The following is an 18,477-nucleotide window of genomic DNA, read 5'->3' as shown; positions in this document are numbered from 1 at the left end:
GTCCTGGCAGAAGTGATGCGAGGTTCCTATGTTCCGGGTTTTCTCTTGGAGTGTAGAGATGAACCTGTAATCCAAGTGTTAAAATCATGACCTGGGGCAAAACACCATTCACTCTGAATCATCTCCTTTGTTGCATTTAAAAAAAAAAAAAAAGGAAAAGAAAAACCCCACACCAGCCACGTTGAGGTGTGCAGGCAGCTGTGTTTGCCAGGAACGCAGAAGGAGTTGGCTTCCCTTTGGGGGAGGAGACGCAATCCCACACCCCCCTGGGAGGGGTATATAAGGAGCCCTGGGGCTGGGGGTGACAGGCGCAGCCCTCAGGTTTCAGCCCAGCCCGTGCCTCTCCTGCCAGCTTCTCTCGTGCAGCTGAGAGTTCAGCACTGCTGCTTGGCCATGGCCACCACGTTTCTGCAGACTTCTTCTTCCACTTTTGGGGGTGGCTCTACTCGAGGGGGTTCCCTTCTGGCTGGGGGAGGAGGCTTTGGTGGGGGGAGTCTCTATGGGGGCGGTGGGAGCCGCACTATCTCAGCTTCTTCTGCCAGGATTGTTTCCTCGGGGTTAGCAGGGGGCTATGGGGGTGGCTTTGGTGGAGGGGCCGGCAGTGGCTATGGGGGTGGCTTCGGAGGTGGCTTTGGTGGGGGTTTTGGTGGAGGCGTCGGTGACTTCGGTGGTGGAGATGGCGGCCTCCTCTCTGGCAATGAGAAGATCACTATGCAGAATCTCAACGACCGCTTGGCTTCCTACCTGGAGAAGGTGCGCGCCCTGGAGGAGGCCAACGCCGACCTGGAGGTGAAGATCCGAGACTGGTACCAGAGACAGAGCCCGACCAGCCCGGAGCGTGACTACAGCCCCTACTTCAAGACCATTGATGAACTCCGGGACAAGGTAAGGCCTCTGGTGTTAGGGAGAGGGGAGCAGGTGGCTGGTACCAGCTGCCCCGGGGGAAATCCTTTTCTGCCCAGGCAATGATGTGTAACCTTGGCAAGTGGGGGGAATGCGTTCCAGATGCGGGTGGGGGCACACTTTGCCCAGCCTGGCAGTGCTGGGGATCCTGTGAATCTGGTCTGGACCAGTAGGGGCCGAGATGGGAGCAGTGCTCACACCTGTGGGGTTCTGTCTAGAGCGCGCCTTTGCTTCTTTCGCAAGAATAAGAGTGCAGAGATGAAACTCTGGTCCTGGAAGTCCTGAATACCAGGACCGCCTGCCTCATCCTCTGAACGTCTTGGGTGGCAAAAGCCTTAGGAGACCTGGGACTGGGCATGGACTCTGCCAGCTCCTCACTCACCCTTCACTCACTTGCACCAGTTTCCACAGCTGCCCTCCAGGTTCCCACTGACTGGGATGTTCTATAGATGCATGGCTGTGTTAAGGTGTGCAGGAGGCCAGCGACCATGAGTTGTCCACAGGGGAGGCTGGTGGAGCACCCCGAGAGGTCACCCTGCTCCTGGCCAGGGAGTTCCCACAGGGCATTCCCTGCCACCCCGGCTCCTTGGTCTTTCCTGTCCCAGAGACCAGGAGGGTGGCATGGGATGGCTGGATTTTGCCTGGGGACCCTACAGCCTACTGTTGCTGGTTTCAGAGGGGAGATGGTCAGGGAGGGGTCCCATGTGAGGTTCAGGGCAGGGAGAGCAGCAGGGAAGAGGGAGGGGCCCTCCTGACACCAGCTCCCTGTATCCTGCAGATCCTGGCAGCTGCCATCGACAATTCCCGGGTCATTCTGGAGATTGACAACGCCAGGCTGGCTGCGGATGACTTCAGACTCAAGTATGCTCCCTCCACATTGTCCCCCAGCTCAAGTGGTCCAGACCCCTCACCCTTCCTCACTTGGGTTTCCTCTTCCTTTCCAGGTATGAGAACGAGATGGCCCTGCGCCAGAGCGTGGAGGCCGACATCAATGGCCTGCGCAGGGTGCTGGACGAGCTGACCCTGACCAAGACCGACCTGGAGATGCAGATCGAGAGCCTAAACGAGGAGCTGGCTTACCTGAAGAAGAACCACGAGGAGGTGAGGATCAGGCAGGGGTTGGGGCTGGTGGGAGGAAGAGTGGGGCCACTGGGGACTCTTCTTAGTTGGCTGAAGGGCTGAGTGGTTCAGATATGCACCCGCCAACACAGAGGTCCCCATGGAGGGAAGGGATACTGGTGACTCAGACTCCTTATCTTCTCTGATGCATTGCCAGGCCAGGTGGCTGGTGGGCACTGCTGTCCTGGTCTGTTTCATGAGCTCGTAGAAAGGCACTACTGCCTGAGGTCCTCCCATGGCAGGACCAGAGACTAGAGAGGAGGAGAGACCCTCAGAGCTGAGGGGCCTGTGCGATCAAACCTGTTCATGTCACATGGGAAACAGAGGCCAGGGTGGGTACGGGGCAGAACTGAGGTCACGTGGTGTGTTAGTGATTAGCAATGGAGCCAGGATTGGCATGTGGGACCCCAGACTTGGCTCTGGCTTCCGCCCTCTGTCTCTGAATGCCTACCCTTCCCACCCTGAAGGAGATGAAGGAGTTCAGCAACCAGCTGGCTGGCCAGGTCAACGTGGAGATGGATGCAGCACCAGGCGTGGACCTGACCCGCGTGCTGTCAGAAATGAGGGAGCAGTATGAGGCCATGGCGGAGAAGAACCGCCGGGACGCTGAGGCCTGGTTCTTTAGCAAGGTGAGTCTGACTGGTGGGCCTCTCCCCAGCTTCCTGAGCCCCTGGGAGGCCCATGGAGCTCACTTCTCTTCTGTGTGACCTGTAGACAGAGGAGCTGAATAAGGAGGTGGCCTCCAACACAGAGATGATCCAGACCAGCAAGACAGAGATCACAGATCTGAGACGCACGATACAGGGGCTGGAGATCGAGCTGCAGTCCCAGCTCAGCATGGTCTGGCTCCCTGCTATGCCCCTTTTCCTCCTGCCAAGCCTCTTCCTCCCCACCTCTGCCACCCTTCATGGCTGCTTTAAGCATTAGAGTTCCCAGGCTTCTCTGGGGGAGGTTCCATGCAATCCATTTGGCCTGTCTCCCCAAGCCCTCGATGGCTTCCTGACTAGCCTGATGTGGTGTCTCTGGTCTGCTGCCCCACTAGAAAGCTGGGCTGGAGAACACACTGGCGGAGACGGAGTGCCGCTATGCCGCGCAGCTGCAGCAGATCCAGGGCCTCATCAGCAGCATCGAGGCCCAGCTGAGCGAGCTCCGCAGTGATATGGAGGCGCAGAACCAGGAGTACAAGATGCTGCTGGACATCAAGACGCGGCTGGAACAGGAGATTGCCACCTACCGCAGCCTGCTGGAGGGCCAGGATGCCAGGCAGGGGCTGGGGTGCAGAGGGGGAGTGAGGGGTTAGGGTGGAGAGTCATCTTAAGGGCACAGCAGTGTGTACAGTGGAAAGAGAGCAGAACATGGAGTCAGAGGTTCTGGACTCTGTGCTCTGGTCATCAGCTGTTACCTTGGGCAGGTCATGTCACCTCTCTGGTCCTGCGTGCCTTCTGTAAATGATAGAATTGGGCTAGAAGTCTTGGATTTGATGCTGGTTCCATTTCCTATAGGAAATAGATGGGTGTTATTAAAGATTAGAATCTATCGGCTTGGGGGTGGCAGGTCTGGAGGGCTTGCAGGATGTCCCAGCCTTTAGAGAAGTCAGACACGCGGGTAGGGGTAGAGAAGACTGCTTAGCTGTCTCCCTGTAGGCAGACCTGAGCTTCTGTCCTTTGCTTACATCTGCTTCCCTCTCTCTTGCAGGATGGCTGGCATTGGTACCAGAGAAGGTAAGAGGCTTAAGTCTCCCTGAGTTGAGGAGGGAGAGAAACCGTTTAAGTCACAATTACCCTTGGAATCGGGAGGAAGGAGAAAGAGGCCAAGCATCCAAGTAGGGTGGGAGATGCCCATTCCAATAGGCATTTCCTCCTCCAGTGGGACCTCTGTCAGTCCCTGGTAGGGTTGGGGTTGAAGATTTATGGAGAACCTTCCAGGATGAGCAAACTTTGTCCAGGGCATAGCTCCTGCCTAGGACCTACCTTCATGTACTTTTGGATGCATGCATGCTAAGCCGTGTCAGTCGTGTATGACTTTTTGTGACCGTATGGACTGTAGCCCTTCAGGCTCTTCTTGTCCACAGGCAAGAATACTGGAGTGGGTTCCCATGCCCTCCTCCAAGGGATCTTCACGACCCAGGAATCAAACCCATGTCTTTTATGTCTCCTGCACTGGCAGGCGGGTTCTTTACTACTAGTGCCACCTGGGAAGCCCCGTACTTATGGATAGATGCCCATGATTACTTCCTGTTTACATGCAGTCTAAAAGCTCTGACATTCTTGCTCACTGCAGGGCATACCTGCCACTGCTCCCGCCCATCTCCTTGATGAGTAATTCAGCACCAGTCGTCCTGGCAACTCTGGAAGGATTGGCCGATGGCCATTCTCAGGGGCACTGTCCAGTCTTCTCAGAGCTCAGCCGAGGCCCTGGCCCCCTTGGGAGGGAGTACAGGGAGCGTCTCCCACTCTCAAACTTGCCCCTTCTTTCTACAGCCTCTCTGGGAGGTGGCAGTGGCGGCGGCGGCAAGGTCCGCATCAATGTTGAGGAGTCTGTGGACGGGAAGGTGGTTTCTTCCAGAAAGAGAGAAATCTAACAGCCCAGTGCGGGGGAGACGCCCCTGCCACCCCAGCCCTCCCCAGGCTGAGCAGAAAGCTGGCCAGAGGGACTGGAAAAGCAAATTCCAGGCTCTGCCTTCAGAGGGTCTGGTCCAAGGGATCCCTCATCTCTTAGTTGGGTGCTTCCCGTGCTCTCCCCTGCCCTCTCCAGCTTTCCTGCCTCCAATAGAGCAGAAAGGTGCAAAACAGCTGTACTGTGTAACAAGCTTATGGTCTGTACCATGTCCATGCAATAAAGGCTTGCTTTTCCTTTTGCAAATATCTCTCAGTAGTATGTCCAGTTTTTCTTGTTGGTGGCCTCTGAGAAAGGCCAAGGCCCACCTGCTGCTATCTCTTCCCGACTTTGACCTCTTCCCTGCACAGTCACTCTTTGGGGTGTCTGGGTCGCCTCAGACAAGCCAGGCTGATCAGATGACTTGTTGTCTGGCTGACTCCATTTAGTGATCATGAAAGTAGGAAACAGGGTTCTTTAGAGTGGTGTGGTATACTTCAGTTCAGTTCAGTTCAGTTCAGTCGTGTCCGACTCTTTGCGACCCCATGAATCACAGCCTGCCAGGCCTCCCTGTCCATCACCAACTCCCGGAGTTCACCCAAACTCATGTCCATCGAGTCGGTGATGCCATCCATCCATCTCATTCTCTGTCGTCCCCTTCTCCTCCTGCCCCCAATCCCTCCCAGCATCAGAGTCTTTTCCAGTTAACACAGAGTAAACACATCAGGACACTGACTAATCACTTACTGGATGACTGACTGTGTAGACGGCTCTGGTTCAGCACTGTATGGTTGGCACTGGGCTAGGCACACCCACTCACAGGTCTCATTTAATACAACTGCTGGTGGTCAGGCTTTATTATGCCATCTTAGAGATGAGGGACCTAGAGTTGAGATTGGGAACTTACAAATGAGGTGGTCAGGCTGATGATTAGTCTAGTGACCTCATGGCTGGACAGTAAGTAGAAGGGCTGGGGCTGGGCCCCACACCTGTATGACTCCAAGTTCACGGCTTATTCTGGGATCCCAGGCCCTGGTTCTTCACAGCCAATTGCCAGGACCTTCCCCCTTGCTTCCAGCTCTCACCACATATGCTCCCTAATTTCCCCTCTTTTCCAGCTGGGCACACCTGACCTCTAGAGTGGCTGGGCCACTTCCTATCTCTGTCCCCCATCCCCCCAAAGAGGCCATCTCCCTACAAGGCACTGAAAGCACCAAGAGGGAAAGACACCAGCTCCAGGAAGCCCTCCCTGATTTCTCTAATTCCAAGTCCAAAGCAACTCCAGCCCTTAGTGCCCTTCTTCATCCAAATCCTGCTCCCCTGTCCCCAGTTTCTACCTGAGGGCTCATTAGAGCAGTGGCATCCACACACACCTGATTGGTTCCTCTGGAATCCGTAGCCCCTGCTGTGCTTGTGCTTAGTCACTCAGCTGTGTTTGACTCTTTGCAACCCCATGGACTGCAACACGCCAAGCTTCTCTGCCCATGGGGATTCTCCAGGCAAGAATTCTAGAGTGGGTTGCCATCTCCTCCAGGGGATCTTCCCAACTCAGGGATCAAACTCAGGTCTCCCACATTGCAGCACATTCTTTACCATCTGAGCCACCAGGGAAGCCCAAGAATACTGGAGTGGGTAGCCTGTCCCTTTTCCAGGGGATCTTCCCGACCCAGGAATCAAACCGGGGTCTTCTGCCTTGCAGATGAATTCTTTACCAGCTGAGCTACCAGGGAAGCCCATAGCCCCCGATAGAGGGCAGGGAATGAGGAAGTAGAGAACTCTGGGCCCTGGTTGGGCTGGGCTCAGGAGAGGATTGAGGGGAGAGGGAGAAGGGAGGAGAACCGGTTTCTTTGTCCTGCTGGGAAGATCACATAGGAGGTGTTGCTGTTCTCCTGAGAATCAGATCATTTGTCGGGAGGGCCAGGCCTTCTGAGAGGCACCCTGTGGTTTTCACTGGGTGAAACTCGTCTTTCAGCAACCCTAGCTGGAAAGAAGGTGGCATCCGTTCTTTCTGAGGGGGATTTAATCTAGAATGTGTCTGCTGAGTGCATACTTCAAGGCCAGATTTCCCTGGGACTGGTGGCTGCTGCTGCTAAGTTGCTTCAGTCGTGTCCGACTCTGTGCGACCCCATAGACAGCAGCCCACCAGGCTCCCCCATCCCTGGGATTCTCCAGGCAAGAACACTGGAGTGGGTTGCCATTTCCTTCTCCAATGTGTGAAAGTTAAAAGAGAAAGTGAAGTCACTCAGTCGAGCCCGACTCTTAGCGACCCCAATGGATTGTAGTCTACCAGGCTCCTCTGTCCATGGGATTTTCCAGGCAAGAGTACTGGAGTGGGTTGCCATTGCCTTCTCCCCCCGGGACTGGTGGGGAGGAAAGGAATTCCATTAGTGTCTGTACACTCCCATGGTCAAGAATCTGCTTGCAATGAAGGAAACCCGGGTTGGATCCCTGGGTTGGGAAGATCCCCTGGAGAAGGGAATGGCTACCCACTCCAGTATTCTTGCCTGGCGAATTCCATGGACAGAGGGGCCTGATGGGCTACAGTCCAGGCGGTGAAAGAGCCGGACACAACTGAGCAACTAACACTGCACCCTGCCAGGCTCTGGACAGGGCATTCAATGGACCGTGTCTCATTTCTTCTCCCCAAAGCTTTTGAAATCGAGGCCAGACTTGAGCAGCAGTTTTCAGAAGAGGAAACTGAGGCCCAGGGAAGCTAAATCACATGCATGAAGCCACAAGCTAGGGAATAGGGAAACTGGGTCTGGGACTGTCTCTCCGATTCCAGACCCTTGCTTTTCCTTTGATGCCAGGGTGTGTGTGTGTGTGTGTGTGTGTGTGTGTGTGTGTGACAGAAGCTGGTGACACCTTCCTTAGAGGGTGTGCTGGTCTGAAACTCATTTCTTGACCTCTAGGGGCAAACTGTTCAAGTGTCACACAGCCAATATGGTCAGAAAGATTGTCCTCACAAGGAACCTTGGTCTCTCACGCTGCGGTTCAAGCCCAAAGCACCAGGTGCCATGTCCCTGACATCCTGGGGCTCAGCCAGGCTCCTTTGGGACACTCTCCCACCCTACTGTTGAGGCTGGTAGCTGGGTTACTGCTCCTGCATCACTGATATCCAGGCCTTTTTTGAGAGGTCTCAGGCCTAAACAGCCACAGAAGAATCTTCTTTGTTTGCAAAAATAACCACGTCTGCAAAAGTGCAGGGCAGAATGGGCTCAGCCGTCCCTCATCCAGTGAGCCTCCTCTAGAGGTCAGACCCTGAGCTAGGGGGATGGAGGCTGCTTCTCTCTTCTCGGAGCACCCCTGCCTGCTCTGCTAGCCGGCTCTGCTGGGATTCAGGGACGGGCTATCAGAGAGGCCCTTGTAACTTGCCAAGTTCTGTCCCCTGCCTGACCCTGGAGTGAGATGCCCACTCCCAGGGAGAATGCATGCCTGGCTGAGCCCTTAAATTGTCTCCGGGCATAGACAGCCACCTCCTGCCCGTCCCTGGATGGAGGTTGGGTTAAGTTTCCAGCCAATCCAGGAAGCAGGCAGCAGGCCTCCCTTTGCTGCTGAGAGGACAGCTTTGGGACTAGGGATTAGGGCCCTGGGCGTTTCCCGGGTTCAGGCTGGCCTTCCCAGAGCAGGCATGGGGCATGCCCACCTTTCTCACTGAGGACTCTGAGTCCCTGTCCCCCTCTGGGTCTCAGTCTCCCCATCTTTACATGGAAGATTCTGATTGGACGAGATGATCTTGAGGTTCTCGATGAGCTGCTCTGCATCCTGAGACCTCAGAGGGGAGCCTTACCCGGGAGACCTGTGGCAGCAGGGGCGGTGTCTGCTCCATGCACGGCTGAGTCCTCAGCGGGGCCTCTCAGTAAATATTTATTGCATGAGTGCATGAACTTTTTTCTCTTTTGCTCCTTCCTGCCTTAGGCATGGCTCTGGACATTCACTGGTGTCTTGGGCGTGTGCCCACCTAGGGGTCACCTGTCCCTCCATGGGCAGCTGGCTGCACGAAGGAAAATAAAATGATGCCAGCTACTTTTCAGGCAGTTAACCAGCGCTGCCCTCTGCCAGGAAAGGTATTTGGAGTTTTATTTGACAAAGTCCCTGTCTTCAGGGAATGTAAGACTGAGTGGGGGAAATATGACCGGAATGCCACCAGCTGTGACCTGTCTGGCTGCTGCAGGTGCCATGCTGGCTGCAGGAACCTGAGAGGGAGACGAAGCAATGAGCTGGCACAGGACGGAGGACCGAAGAATACTCTGATGGGTCATCTAACAATGAAAAGCTTGCATTTCCTCATTTGTAACAGGGAGGGGAGAGGAACCTTCTACCTGCTGGGATCTTCCGGGTGTCAGGTGCTTCTCAGACACTCACTCGTCTGACACCTGCTTTTCTGTTATGGCCACTGAGGCACTCAAAGCTTGAGTAACTTTCCCAAGATCACATAGCCAGTCTATGGCAGACGTAGGGTTGGAACTCGGGTCCACTTAATTCAAAGCCTGTACTGGCCTCTATGGGTTTCTGGGGAACCTGGGTGGTAATAACAGGGCTTTTCAGGTTCCCCAGAAACCCAGCTTTCCGGTGGTAATAACAGGGCTTTTGGAAAGCTGAGTATGTAGAAATATAAAGCCCTGTGACCTTGAGGCTAATCTGAAGAAGGCACCTGAGGACTGCTGTGTCAAGCAGGTGTCTCTGAGGGTGCAGGGTGCCCGGAGGGCCTGGGTCCACCATCTGGGCAGGGTCTGCCTTTTACAAGGTGACTCTCTCCTGCAGGGGAACCTTAAGACCCTCTGGGAGGTGGTCAGCCAGACTGGGGGCTTCCCAGGTGGCTCAGTGAGTAAAGAATCTGCTTGCAGTGCAGGAGACACAGGAGACACGGGTTCGATTCCTGGGTCAGGAAGATCACCTGGAGGAGGGCATGGGAACCCACTCCAGTATTCTTGCCTAGAGAATCCTATGGACAGAGGAGCTTGGCAGGTTACAGTCCATGGGGTTGCAAAGAGTTGGACATGACTGAAGTGACTGAGCATGCACACTCATGCACAGCCAGCCTGGGCTCTAGACTCCTTGTGGTCCAGGGAGAGAGAGAAGGAGGCAGGAGCCTGATCCAAGATTCTAGCAACAAACTCTAGTTAGGAGCTGGAAGTGGGTTTAGGCCTCAGCTCTGCAGATGAACAGTCTGGTGACTCTGGATAAATCTTTGAGAACCAGGGCCCCAGAGGGCATTGCTGAAGGAAACTTAGATGTCATCTCAATGGAAGACCCCCAATTAATCAGCGGTCAACCTAGAAATCCATGTATTTCTCTTCCTTTCCCATTGCCTTGGGCCTTTGCATTCCTGGTCTCAGTTCCCCCCTCCTGTGAAATGAGGAGGCTGAACGGGAAATTTTATACAACCATTTAGGCTTCGACATTCTTCACTGAGTGGGTAGCTGAGAAATCCCCCGAAGCACCCGAGAAATCAGGTCAGACAGCAGACAGGCTGACCACCCGGCCATCAGCACACAGGCCTAATCCCTGTGGGCTGCAGGACCATCCACCAGGTGGGTCTTAGGTGACAGGAGGGCTGAGAACAGTGAGGGCAACAGAGGAGGGCTCTGGATGGGACGGTGCTAACACTGGCCTGAAAGGGATTAACCAGGCAGTGGTTAAGGGTGCAGACCCTAGAGCCAGAGGTTTGAATCTTGGCTCCGACACAGTCAGGTTTGGGCAATGCCGTCAGCCTCTCTGGGCCTTCATTCCTCATCTGCAAAAAGGATATGATTAATTTAATAGAGTTGTTAAAAGGACCAAATAAAGTCATGCATGGAAAGTGTTTCACAGAGTGTTCAGGATGTTAGCTAGTGTTATTTTATTATTTTTTAACACATACAGAATGGGATACTCAGAGATCAGACACTGAGTTTGCAGCAAGGCTTGGAGACACCAACCAGGAGGGTAGTGAGAGCCAGACGCCAGCTTACATCTTGACTTCACGGCGACCTTGGACTAGTGACTTAGTCTCCCTCAGCTGCTTCATCTATAAAATGGGGCCAAATAAAACCCCTCACCTGTTGCTGTGCAGGCTCAGTGACCACCTGTCAAGACGAGCCTCTTCTGCAGGGTTACTCATACATGGGGCTTTCCCTCCCCCTCCCTGGAAATGTTATAGAGGAGGGGACTAAATCTGTAGTTTTGCCAGAAAGCAAAGAAGGGAGCTTTAGACCCATGAGCAGGGCCTCAGCCCCATCACTGGGTCCTGTCCCATCTGATCCAGGGCTGAGAGAGGAGAAACAAGGTCCCCATATGGCTCTCTGCCCAGGTCCCTCTAGCAGGGCTGACAGGTGTCCCTGGCTCTGTGGGTCCTGGGGTTCACTTTGTGGTTAGAGGAAGGCATTGCTATATCAAGGCATTGCATACCCTCCTCGGGAGGGGTGGGGAGGGGCTGTGCCCTGACCCTGTGAGAGAGGCATGTCCTGGCCACTGTGGGCCTCCAGAGGATCTGTGATTATTGTTCCTCTGAGGGGCGTTGGCTGAACCTGCTCTTCAGCCCCGGGAGGATCGTCACTCCAGGCCTGGCAGGTTCCATTAATCACCTTCTTGTCTGTTTTGATCCCCACTGAGAGAGAGAGGGCTCCTGCTTTGGGCTGAATCACACCTTTTCAGCAAGAGAGCTGAGCCATCAGTTTGGGGCAGGAGAGCTGGGCAGGGTCGGGGTAAGGCTAAATCCCTGGTCTCACCAAGTTTCGGAGCTCCGCGGCCCACCCTGGCTCTCTCTCTGATGCTGATACCTGTGAAGGGAGATGCAGGCCCACTTCCCCACCTGAAGAAAACAAAGGTCAAGGAAGCCCTGACTCAGAACCTTCCTTTCTGGTATTGCAGAATCAGCAAAAGGGTTTCCAGGACAACCTCAAGTCACCTCACCTCAGGCCCTGGCCTATCCCACCAAGCCCCCCAGGCTGTTGTGGGCAGAAGGCAGCTCCCAGGAGGCCATTCATGGCCTCCATGGCCTCCTTGGTAAGTGGAACCTGGAAGCCTGAGTCCTGGGTCCACCATTCTCAGCCCTGGAACCTCTCTTTCTATTCTGGGCTTCTGAGAGGCCAGCTCAAGGCCCTTTATTTTTGATTCGAGAAGGAAATGGCACCCACTCCAGTATTCTTGCCTGGAGAATCCTGTGGACAGAGGAGCCTGTCAGGCTGCAGTCCGTGGGGTGGCAAAGAGTCGGACATGACTGAGTGACGAGGCATGAAGGTGAGGCCTCCTCTGGTGGGCTTCCTAAGTGGACCCCGAGTCTCAGGCATATCCCAGGCTCCTCGGCAGGGGCCCTGGCCCCAGGCCCTAGGTCATATCCTTCATGTGGCCTCTTGGTCAAACATGCACAAGCTGAGTCAGGCATCACGTGATTGTGGGACTAGAAAGAGCTCAGTATTACAAGACTTCCTTTTTGGAACTGACTATGCCTCTGAGGCTGCTGCTATAATGAAACCATTAAATCCATGGGTCAGGCTGACCTAGGGCTTCTCAACTTGGACACAATTGACCTTCTGGGCTGGAGGATTCTTGATGGCAGGGGCTGTCCTGTGCACTGTAGGGTATTCAGCGGTATCTCTGGTCTCTGTCCCCCAGATACCAGTAGTATCCCTTTGGTGTGAGAAACAAAATGTCTCCAGACACTATGACATGTCCCTTGGGAAGCAAAATAGCCCCTGGCTGAGAACCTCTAAATTGATCGATGGTGACAGAGTTGGAATTATTGTTATGTTAGGGGGATGGGGGATATGGAGGGCAATTGACCAGGGAAAGGTACAATGAGATTTATAGGGAGTTGGAAATGTTCTGAGTGGTGGCTTAAAGTTTCATAGCTGGGGATCCCACATTAAGATCCCCACGACTAGATCCCACATTAAGCCGGATGCTTAAAATTTGTCTATTTTGCTGTAGGAAAAAATATGTCTAAAGAATGAGCCTAGTCTGATTCAGGTCAATGGATGGCAAAAACCACTATAATATTATAGTAATTAGCCTCCAATTAAAATAAATAAATTAATTAAATAAAAAAATGGAAAAAAAAAATGAGCCTAGTGTCAGACAGATCCAGGCTTGGGTTTCAGTCCTGACTCTGCCCTTAAGGCTTAGTTTCCTTCTCTGTAAAATGGGGATAATAGTAGGGTCAACCTTCCTGGGCCATTGCAAAGATTAAACAAGGTGTGCGTGCTTAGTTGTTAAGTCATGTCTGATTCTTTGAGAACCCATGGACTGTAGCCGAGGAGGTTCCTCTGTCCATGAGATTTCCCAGGCAAGAATACTGGAGTGGGTTGCCAACTCCTTCTCCAGGGGATCTTACCCACCCAGGGATTGAACCTGTGTCTCCTGCATTGGCAGGAGAATGGATCCTTTACTACTGAGCCACCAGGGAAGCCCCTTAAACAAGGCAGTCACTGTAAAATTCTTAGCTCAGTGCCTGCACACAGTGAGGGATCTAAAAGAGTGTTAGTTGTCACCACATGTGGGTCCGCTTGCTCTTTCTACGCCTCCCTTTCCCCAGCTGTGTCAGATGGTCCCTAAGGTCCCTTGCCACCGTGACTTTATCTGATGGTCTTGGAGCCACTTTTTTCCTCAGCCTAAACACCTTCAAGATCATTGATTCTACAGGACCAAGCAAAGTTTATCATTGTTGCTGGGAGCAATGGAGTAGATGAAGTGCCGAGAAGCACACAACATCTCAGTTAGACGTTTCAGAAACAGGAAGAAGGGAGGCAGAGGGCCACTTTGCAGCCTCCTTCCCTCTGCAGAGGCTCTCTGGCAGGCAGGTGCAGCTCAGTCCCCGTTCTAACATTGGGTGGGGCCGATGGGAGTGAGTTCCCTAAGTGGAGAGGTGAGACAGAATTCAGCTGTCAAAGGGTAGTCTCAAGGAGAACACTGTTCCCTCTGAATCATCCCTTTTGTTAAGGATTAAAAAAAAAAAAAAGGCCCCTTCCCCCAGAGGCACAACCCACCCTGGAGAATGGAGGTAACTGAACTTGTGGGAAACATACGTGCAGTTGGCACCAGTCAGAGGGTGGGGAAGGGAGGAGAGAAGATAGGGCCACTGTCCAACCCCTTGCAAGGTGTATAAAAGGCATCCACTCCGGAGGAGAGCCACAGTCCTCGGCCAGACCAAGCCAAGCTCCTGCTGCACCTACTCTCTGCCCATTTTACTCTCACCATGAGCTGTCGCTTGCAGAGCTCCTCCGCCAGCTATGGAGGTGGCTTCGGGGGTGGCTCTTGCCAGCTCGGAGGTGGTCGCAGCATCTCTACCTGCTCAACCCGGTTTGTCTCCGGGGGATCCGCTGGGGGCTTTGGGGGTGGTGTGAGCTGCGGCTTCGGTGGAGGGGCTGGTAGTGGCTATGGCAGTGGCTTCGGAGGCGGCTTCGGAGGTGGCTTTGGAGGTGGCTTTGGTGGGGGTTTTGGTGGAGGCTTCGGTGACTTCGGCGGTGGAGATGGCGGCCTCCTCTCTGGCAATGAGAAGATCACTATGCAGAATCTCAACGACCGCCTGGCCTCCTACCTGGAGAAGGTGCGCGCCCTGGAGGAGGCCAATGCTGACCTGGAGGTGAAGATCCGTGACTGGCACCTGAAGCAGACCCCGACCAGCCCGGAGCGTGACTACAGTCCCTACTTCAAGACCATTGATGAACTCCGGGAGAAGGTGAGCCCTTGCAGGTTGAGCAGGGTTCTCCTGTGAGCAGGGCAGAGACTCGATGGCCAGGAAATGCAGGGTCCCCAGAGACCAGCAGATGCAGTGTGGATGGCATTCTTACCCTTCCTTTGGGTGAAAATCTAGGCTTTTACTGCCTATCAAGCGTCTCTACTCCGGATGGTCTTTCTCATGCTCCATGTTTTCTCTCATTATTCATTTTTATTGTCCTTACTCATGCCAACGTTTTTTTTTTTCGCTGCTTTCCAAACAGTTATGTTGTTAGCGACTTGATCTCTATAATCCTAACCCACTGGGTTATTTGGAAACCGTGACAGCTTTAAAAGCCACTAAGAATGGACAAAATCAACAGAAAGGGATACATGTTCATTCACTGGTCTGAGAACACTGGTTTGTTTTGTAGGGGCCCCCTTTAAACTGGTGTTCTCAACTGGCCTCAGCCAGGTGGGGGAGATGCAGGCGGTGCTAAGCTGAGATTCTCTCATTCTGTGAGGCCAGCTTGTTGGAACAGAAATCCACCTGCCTGGGCTGGGTCCCAGCTATGTGGGGTGGATTTTAAGTGCTTTGGAACACAAAAGTTGAGACAGGAAATTCAAATGGATGGGGATATTTATTGAAATTCCACTCTGCTCAGTGGGGAGGCCAGCTCCAGTGAAGTTATGAACTGTAGGGAACGAGGCTGATCCTTTCCTGATCTTTTAAAATTAGTTAATTCATTAGGCTATGCAGGTCCCAGTTGCAGCACAGGGGATTTTTAAATTGTGACTTATGGGATCCAATTCCCCAACCAGGGATTGAACCCAACTCCCCCTGGGAGCTCAGAGTCCTAACCACTGGACCACCAGGAAAGTCCCCTCTCCTGATCTTAAGGAGAAGGAAGGGGCTCAAGACAGTGACCTTATCAGATTGCTAGTGTGAGGCTGTGGAGACATGACTAACCACAGACATCCTTGTCGGGGTCGCTCCCCTGCAATACAGATCGCCATGACCAGACACAGAACACTGGAGTGACAGAACAAACTAAGGGGGCCTATCTATCTCCTCCCTCACTTTACAGAGAGGAACCGAGGCCCAAAGAGAAGTGCCTCGTCCCAGCTCGCAGGAGCAGGGAGCAGGGAGAGCTGGACGGCCACCCATCAGTCCGCCTCCCCAAGCTCGTGGACCCTCCAGTGGTCACCTTCTGTATTTTGCAGATCTTGGCAGCCACCATTGACAACAACCGGATCATCCTGGAGATTGACAACGCCCGGCTGGCTGCTGACGACTTCAGGCTCAAGTGAGTTTTATTTCCCTCTTCCCGCTTTCTCAGCAGTTCTTGTTTTAGACAAATGTTCCTCTGACCAGTGTAATCCTAGCATCCCAGGAGTGAAGGTCTTGGGGAAGGAACAGGGTTCAGAGGAGGGTAGGGGTGTTTCCAATTTTCTTTCTTTCCCTTCCTCTCTCTTTCATTTTTTTTTTTTTAATTTGAGTAGAGAAAGGTTTATTGCAGAACCAAGCAAGGACAATGTGTGGCTTTTGCTCAAAACCTTCAATTCCTAATAACATTTATGTGTTGTTTTTCATTAAAAAAAATATTAGGTATGAGAACGAGCTGACCCTGCGCCAGAGCGTGGAGGCCGACATCAACGGCCTGCGCAGGGTGCTGGACGAGCTGACCCTGACCAAGACCGACCTGGAGATGCAGATCGAGAGCCTAAACGAGGAGCTGGCCTACCTGAAGAAGAACCATGAGGAGGTGAGGGGGGGAGCTGGGCCTGCTGTGGCTGAATCACCTCCAGCAAGAACGGGGAGCCCTCTGCTGAGGTCAGACTCAGCCCTCCACAGTGGAACCTTGAAGCACTTTCTGAAACATTCTGGTAGCATTCAGAGCCGAGGAAAGGCAGGCTGAGAAGTTTCATGTGTCTTCCTTTCCCATCCCCACAGGAGATGAAGGAATTCAGCAACCAGATGGTTGGCCAGGTCAATGTGGAGATGGATGCCACCCCAGGCATTGACCTGACCCGCGTGCTGGCAGAGATGAGGGAGCAGTACGAGGCCATGGCGGAGAAGAACCGCCGGGATGCGGAGGAATGGTTCCACCACAAGGTACCTAAGTGTCTCACCCGGCCGAGCCAGAGGGTGCCTGGGCCATCCAGCTGGGCTCCTCCGTCACCTCTGTCCTGCTTGAATTCCAGAGTGCTGAGCTGAACAAGGAGGTGTCTTCCAGCACAGCCATGATCCAGACCAGCAAGACAGAGATCACCGAGCTCAGGCGCACGCTCCAGGGCCTGGAGATCGAGCTGCAGTCCCAGATGAGCATGGTACACCAGCTGCCCTCTGCCCCGTGGCTGCGCCCTCGAGGCCCCTCCCCCAGGCCTGGCATCCCTCAGACCTTCTCCTCTGCTGTCCTACCAGAAAGCCGGGCTGGAGAACACGCTGGCAGAGACGGAGTGCCGCTACGCCCTGCAGCTGCAGCAGATCCAGGCCCTCATCAGCAGCATCGAGGCCCAGCTGAGCGAGCTCCGCAGTGAGATGGAGTGCCAGAACCAGGAGTACAAGATGCTGCTGGACATCAAGACGCGGCTGGAGCAGGAGATCGCCACCTACCGCAGCCTGCTGGAGGGCCAGGACGCCAAGTAGGTCCCACAGGAAAGGGACTGGGGGACTCAGTGCTTTCAGAGCAGGCAGGGTCTTAGGGATCGTGTCTGGGAGGGGAGGGCATCTCTCTGCACTTTAACAGCTTGGACCAAAACCCAGGACCAGAGCTTCTTCCTTGTCCTCTGGCATCAGACTGTGGGGGCATTTTCTTTAACTTTCTCATCTGGGCCTCTGGATTAGACTTGGCAGGGCTAGGGACCATGGAAAAATTATTTCATGTTGGAAAAGTATGAGCTTGGATTCAGGACAGTCCAACAAAGCTATTAAACTAGAGATTGAACTGCCTTCAGACTATTTGCAGGGGCTAGGCCATCCTTGTAGGCTCAAGGGAAGGGTAGAGGGTCCAGTGAAACAAAAGGAGGACAGAACTTCCAGCAAATGCTCAATAACATCTCCTGAGTCTTCACAGACAGACAGACAGGACAGGTCTGCATTCACCTGATGCTGCTGCCCTGTGGGCTGGGGGCACAGCTGGGCAAAGAGCCCAACTCAGGGGCTCCAAGGGCTCCTGAGTGGCTCCTGCTCAGGGCAGGTAAGCAGCCGCTCTTGGTTGCCTTCCGTTCATGGCTGCCTCTCTCCTCTCTCCCAGGTTGATCGGTTTCCCTACAGGAGGTAAGAAAATAACCCAGTGGGAGAGGCAATCAAGCTCGTATTCATCGGCCTGGGGTGGGGGTGGCGGGGAGGCAGGAGGCAGGGCTGGAGGAGGGAGGGGGATGGGGCTGGAGCAGCAGTGGTCACCTGCTCCTCCGTTTTCCTTTCTGCCCCACAGACACATGGGGCTGTTGTGGAGAGAGTCCCTCAAACAGTAACATAGACTCCCCATCACTATCCACCCGACCTGACCTACTCGGGGTTTGGGGCCCTTCTGGGGGGCCCAGGCTGGCCTGAGGTGGGTCTCCTCCAGCCTGAAGGTCTTTGCCTCCTTCCTTTTCCAGGAACCTCTGGCAGCAACTCCAGTCGCCGGGGTCCAGAAAACAATAGGACTTAAATCTGCCAGGCGGTCCCTCCCTCTGTCTTCAGCACCCAGGGGAGGAGAGAGCTGACGGCTCCCTGCAGGAGTGAGGGACTGCAAGGGGCCTGGGCCACTCTGTGCCTGGCCACCGCCCCTCTCCCGAGGGTGGCCGCTCCCTGCCCTGTCCCCACCCCCCAGGTCTGCTTCCTCTTCTCCCTGACCTGCTCTGCTCTGATTCCTCAGCTTCTCGACTGAAAAGAAAAGAAAAGCTAATTGAATAAAATTTCCCGGCTTCTTGCAAACGTATTTTTGATTCTGGCCTGGTTTCTGGGGGTGGCGCCTGCCAAGTCCCTGACTGGGGACGGTGGGGGCGGGGGGCAGGTGTGGTCCGGCTGAGTGGCCCACCCTGAGGAGGCTCGGCCCAGAGAGCTCTGAGCTGGGAAGGACACAAGGCACCCGGGCTGACTGTCAGCCATAGGTGTGGTACTGACAAACAGAGGGACACAGGTGGTTCATGGATGATGGCTCCCTGTAAACGTGGACTTGCGGGGGCACTCGGGCCAGTCCAATACTATAGGACATCCGGTAATAAGGAAGTGACAGG

The 18,477-nt window shown here is 54.2% G+C and overlaps 2 protein-coding genes across 2 annotated transcripts; both read left to right on the top strand.

The window, feature by feature from the left end:
* The first annotated feature begins 292 nt into the window (after positions 1 to 292).
* Positions 293 to 4,888, top strand: KRT15 (keratin 15). Its single transcript, XM_055407830.2, has 8 exons — positions 293 to 885; positions 1,682 to 1,764; positions 1,848 to 2,004; positions 2,490 to 2,651; positions 2,737 to 2,862; positions 3,065 to 3,285; positions 3,718 to 3,743; positions 4,503 to 4,888. Exons 1-8 carry the CDS (start codon positions 394 to 396, stop codon positions 4,601 to 4,603), a joined length of 1,368 nt encoding a protein of 455 aa, XP_055263805.2. The 5' UTR covers positions 293 to 393; the 3' UTR covers positions 4,604 to 4,888.
* An 8,851-nt stretch (positions 4,889 to 13,739) lies between these two features.
* Positions 13,740 to 18,167, top strand: KRT13 (keratin 13). Its single transcript, XM_055397415.1, has 8 exons — positions 13,740 to 14,275; positions 15,478 to 15,560; positions 15,863 to 16,019; positions 16,208 to 16,369; positions 16,459 to 16,584; positions 16,679 to 16,899; positions 17,511 to 17,533; positions 17,857 to 18,167. The coding sequence occupies exons 1-8, from the start codon at positions 13,793 to 13,795 to the stop codon at positions 17,907 to 17,909; spliced, it is 1,308 nt and encodes a 435-aa protein (XP_055253390.1). The 5' UTR covers positions 13,740 to 13,792; the 3' UTR covers positions 17,910 to 18,167.
* Positions 18,168 to 18,477: the final 310 nt, after the last annotated feature.

Source organism: Moschus berezovskii, chromosome 20 (assembly GCF_049115385.1).
Source record: "Moschus berezovskii isolate FMDL1 chromosome 20, NW_MosBer_1.0, whole genome shotgun sequence".
NCBI classification, from domain to species: Eukaryota; Metazoa; Chordata; class Mammalia; order Artiodactyla; family Moschidae; genus Moschus; species Moschus berezovskii.
Note: the sequence above shows the minus strand (reverse complement) of the source record. Positions and strands in the feature narration are given on the sequence as shown.

Excerpts from the sequence above, each read along its gene's own strand:
- KRT15 (XM_055407830.2), top strand. The coding sequence starts at position 394 with ATGGCCACCACGTTTCTGCAGACTTCTTCTTCCACTTTTGGGGGTGGC. Across the intron at positions 1,765-1,847 it reads GCGGATGACTTCAGACTCAA|GTATGAGAACGAGATGGCCC; the intron begins GTATGCTCCCTC and ends CTTCCTTTCCAG. Across the intron at positions 2,005-2,489 it reads TGAAGAAGAACCACGAGGAG|GAGATGAAGGAGTTCAGCAA; the intron begins GTGAGGATCAGG and ends CCCACCCTGAAG.
- KRT13 (XM_055397415.1), top strand. The coding sequence starts at position 13,793 with ATGAGCTGTCGCTTGCAGAGCTCCTCCGCCAGCTATGGAGGTGGCTTC. Across the intron at positions 14,276-15,477 it reads TTGATGAACTCCGGGAGAAG|ATCTTGGCAGCCACCATTGA; the intron begins GTGAGCCCTTGC and ends TGTATTTTGCAG. Across the intron at positions 16,370-16,458 it reads AGGAATGGTTCCACCACAAG|AGTGCTGAGCTGAACAAGGA; the intron begins GTACCTAAGTGT and ends CTTGAATTCCAG.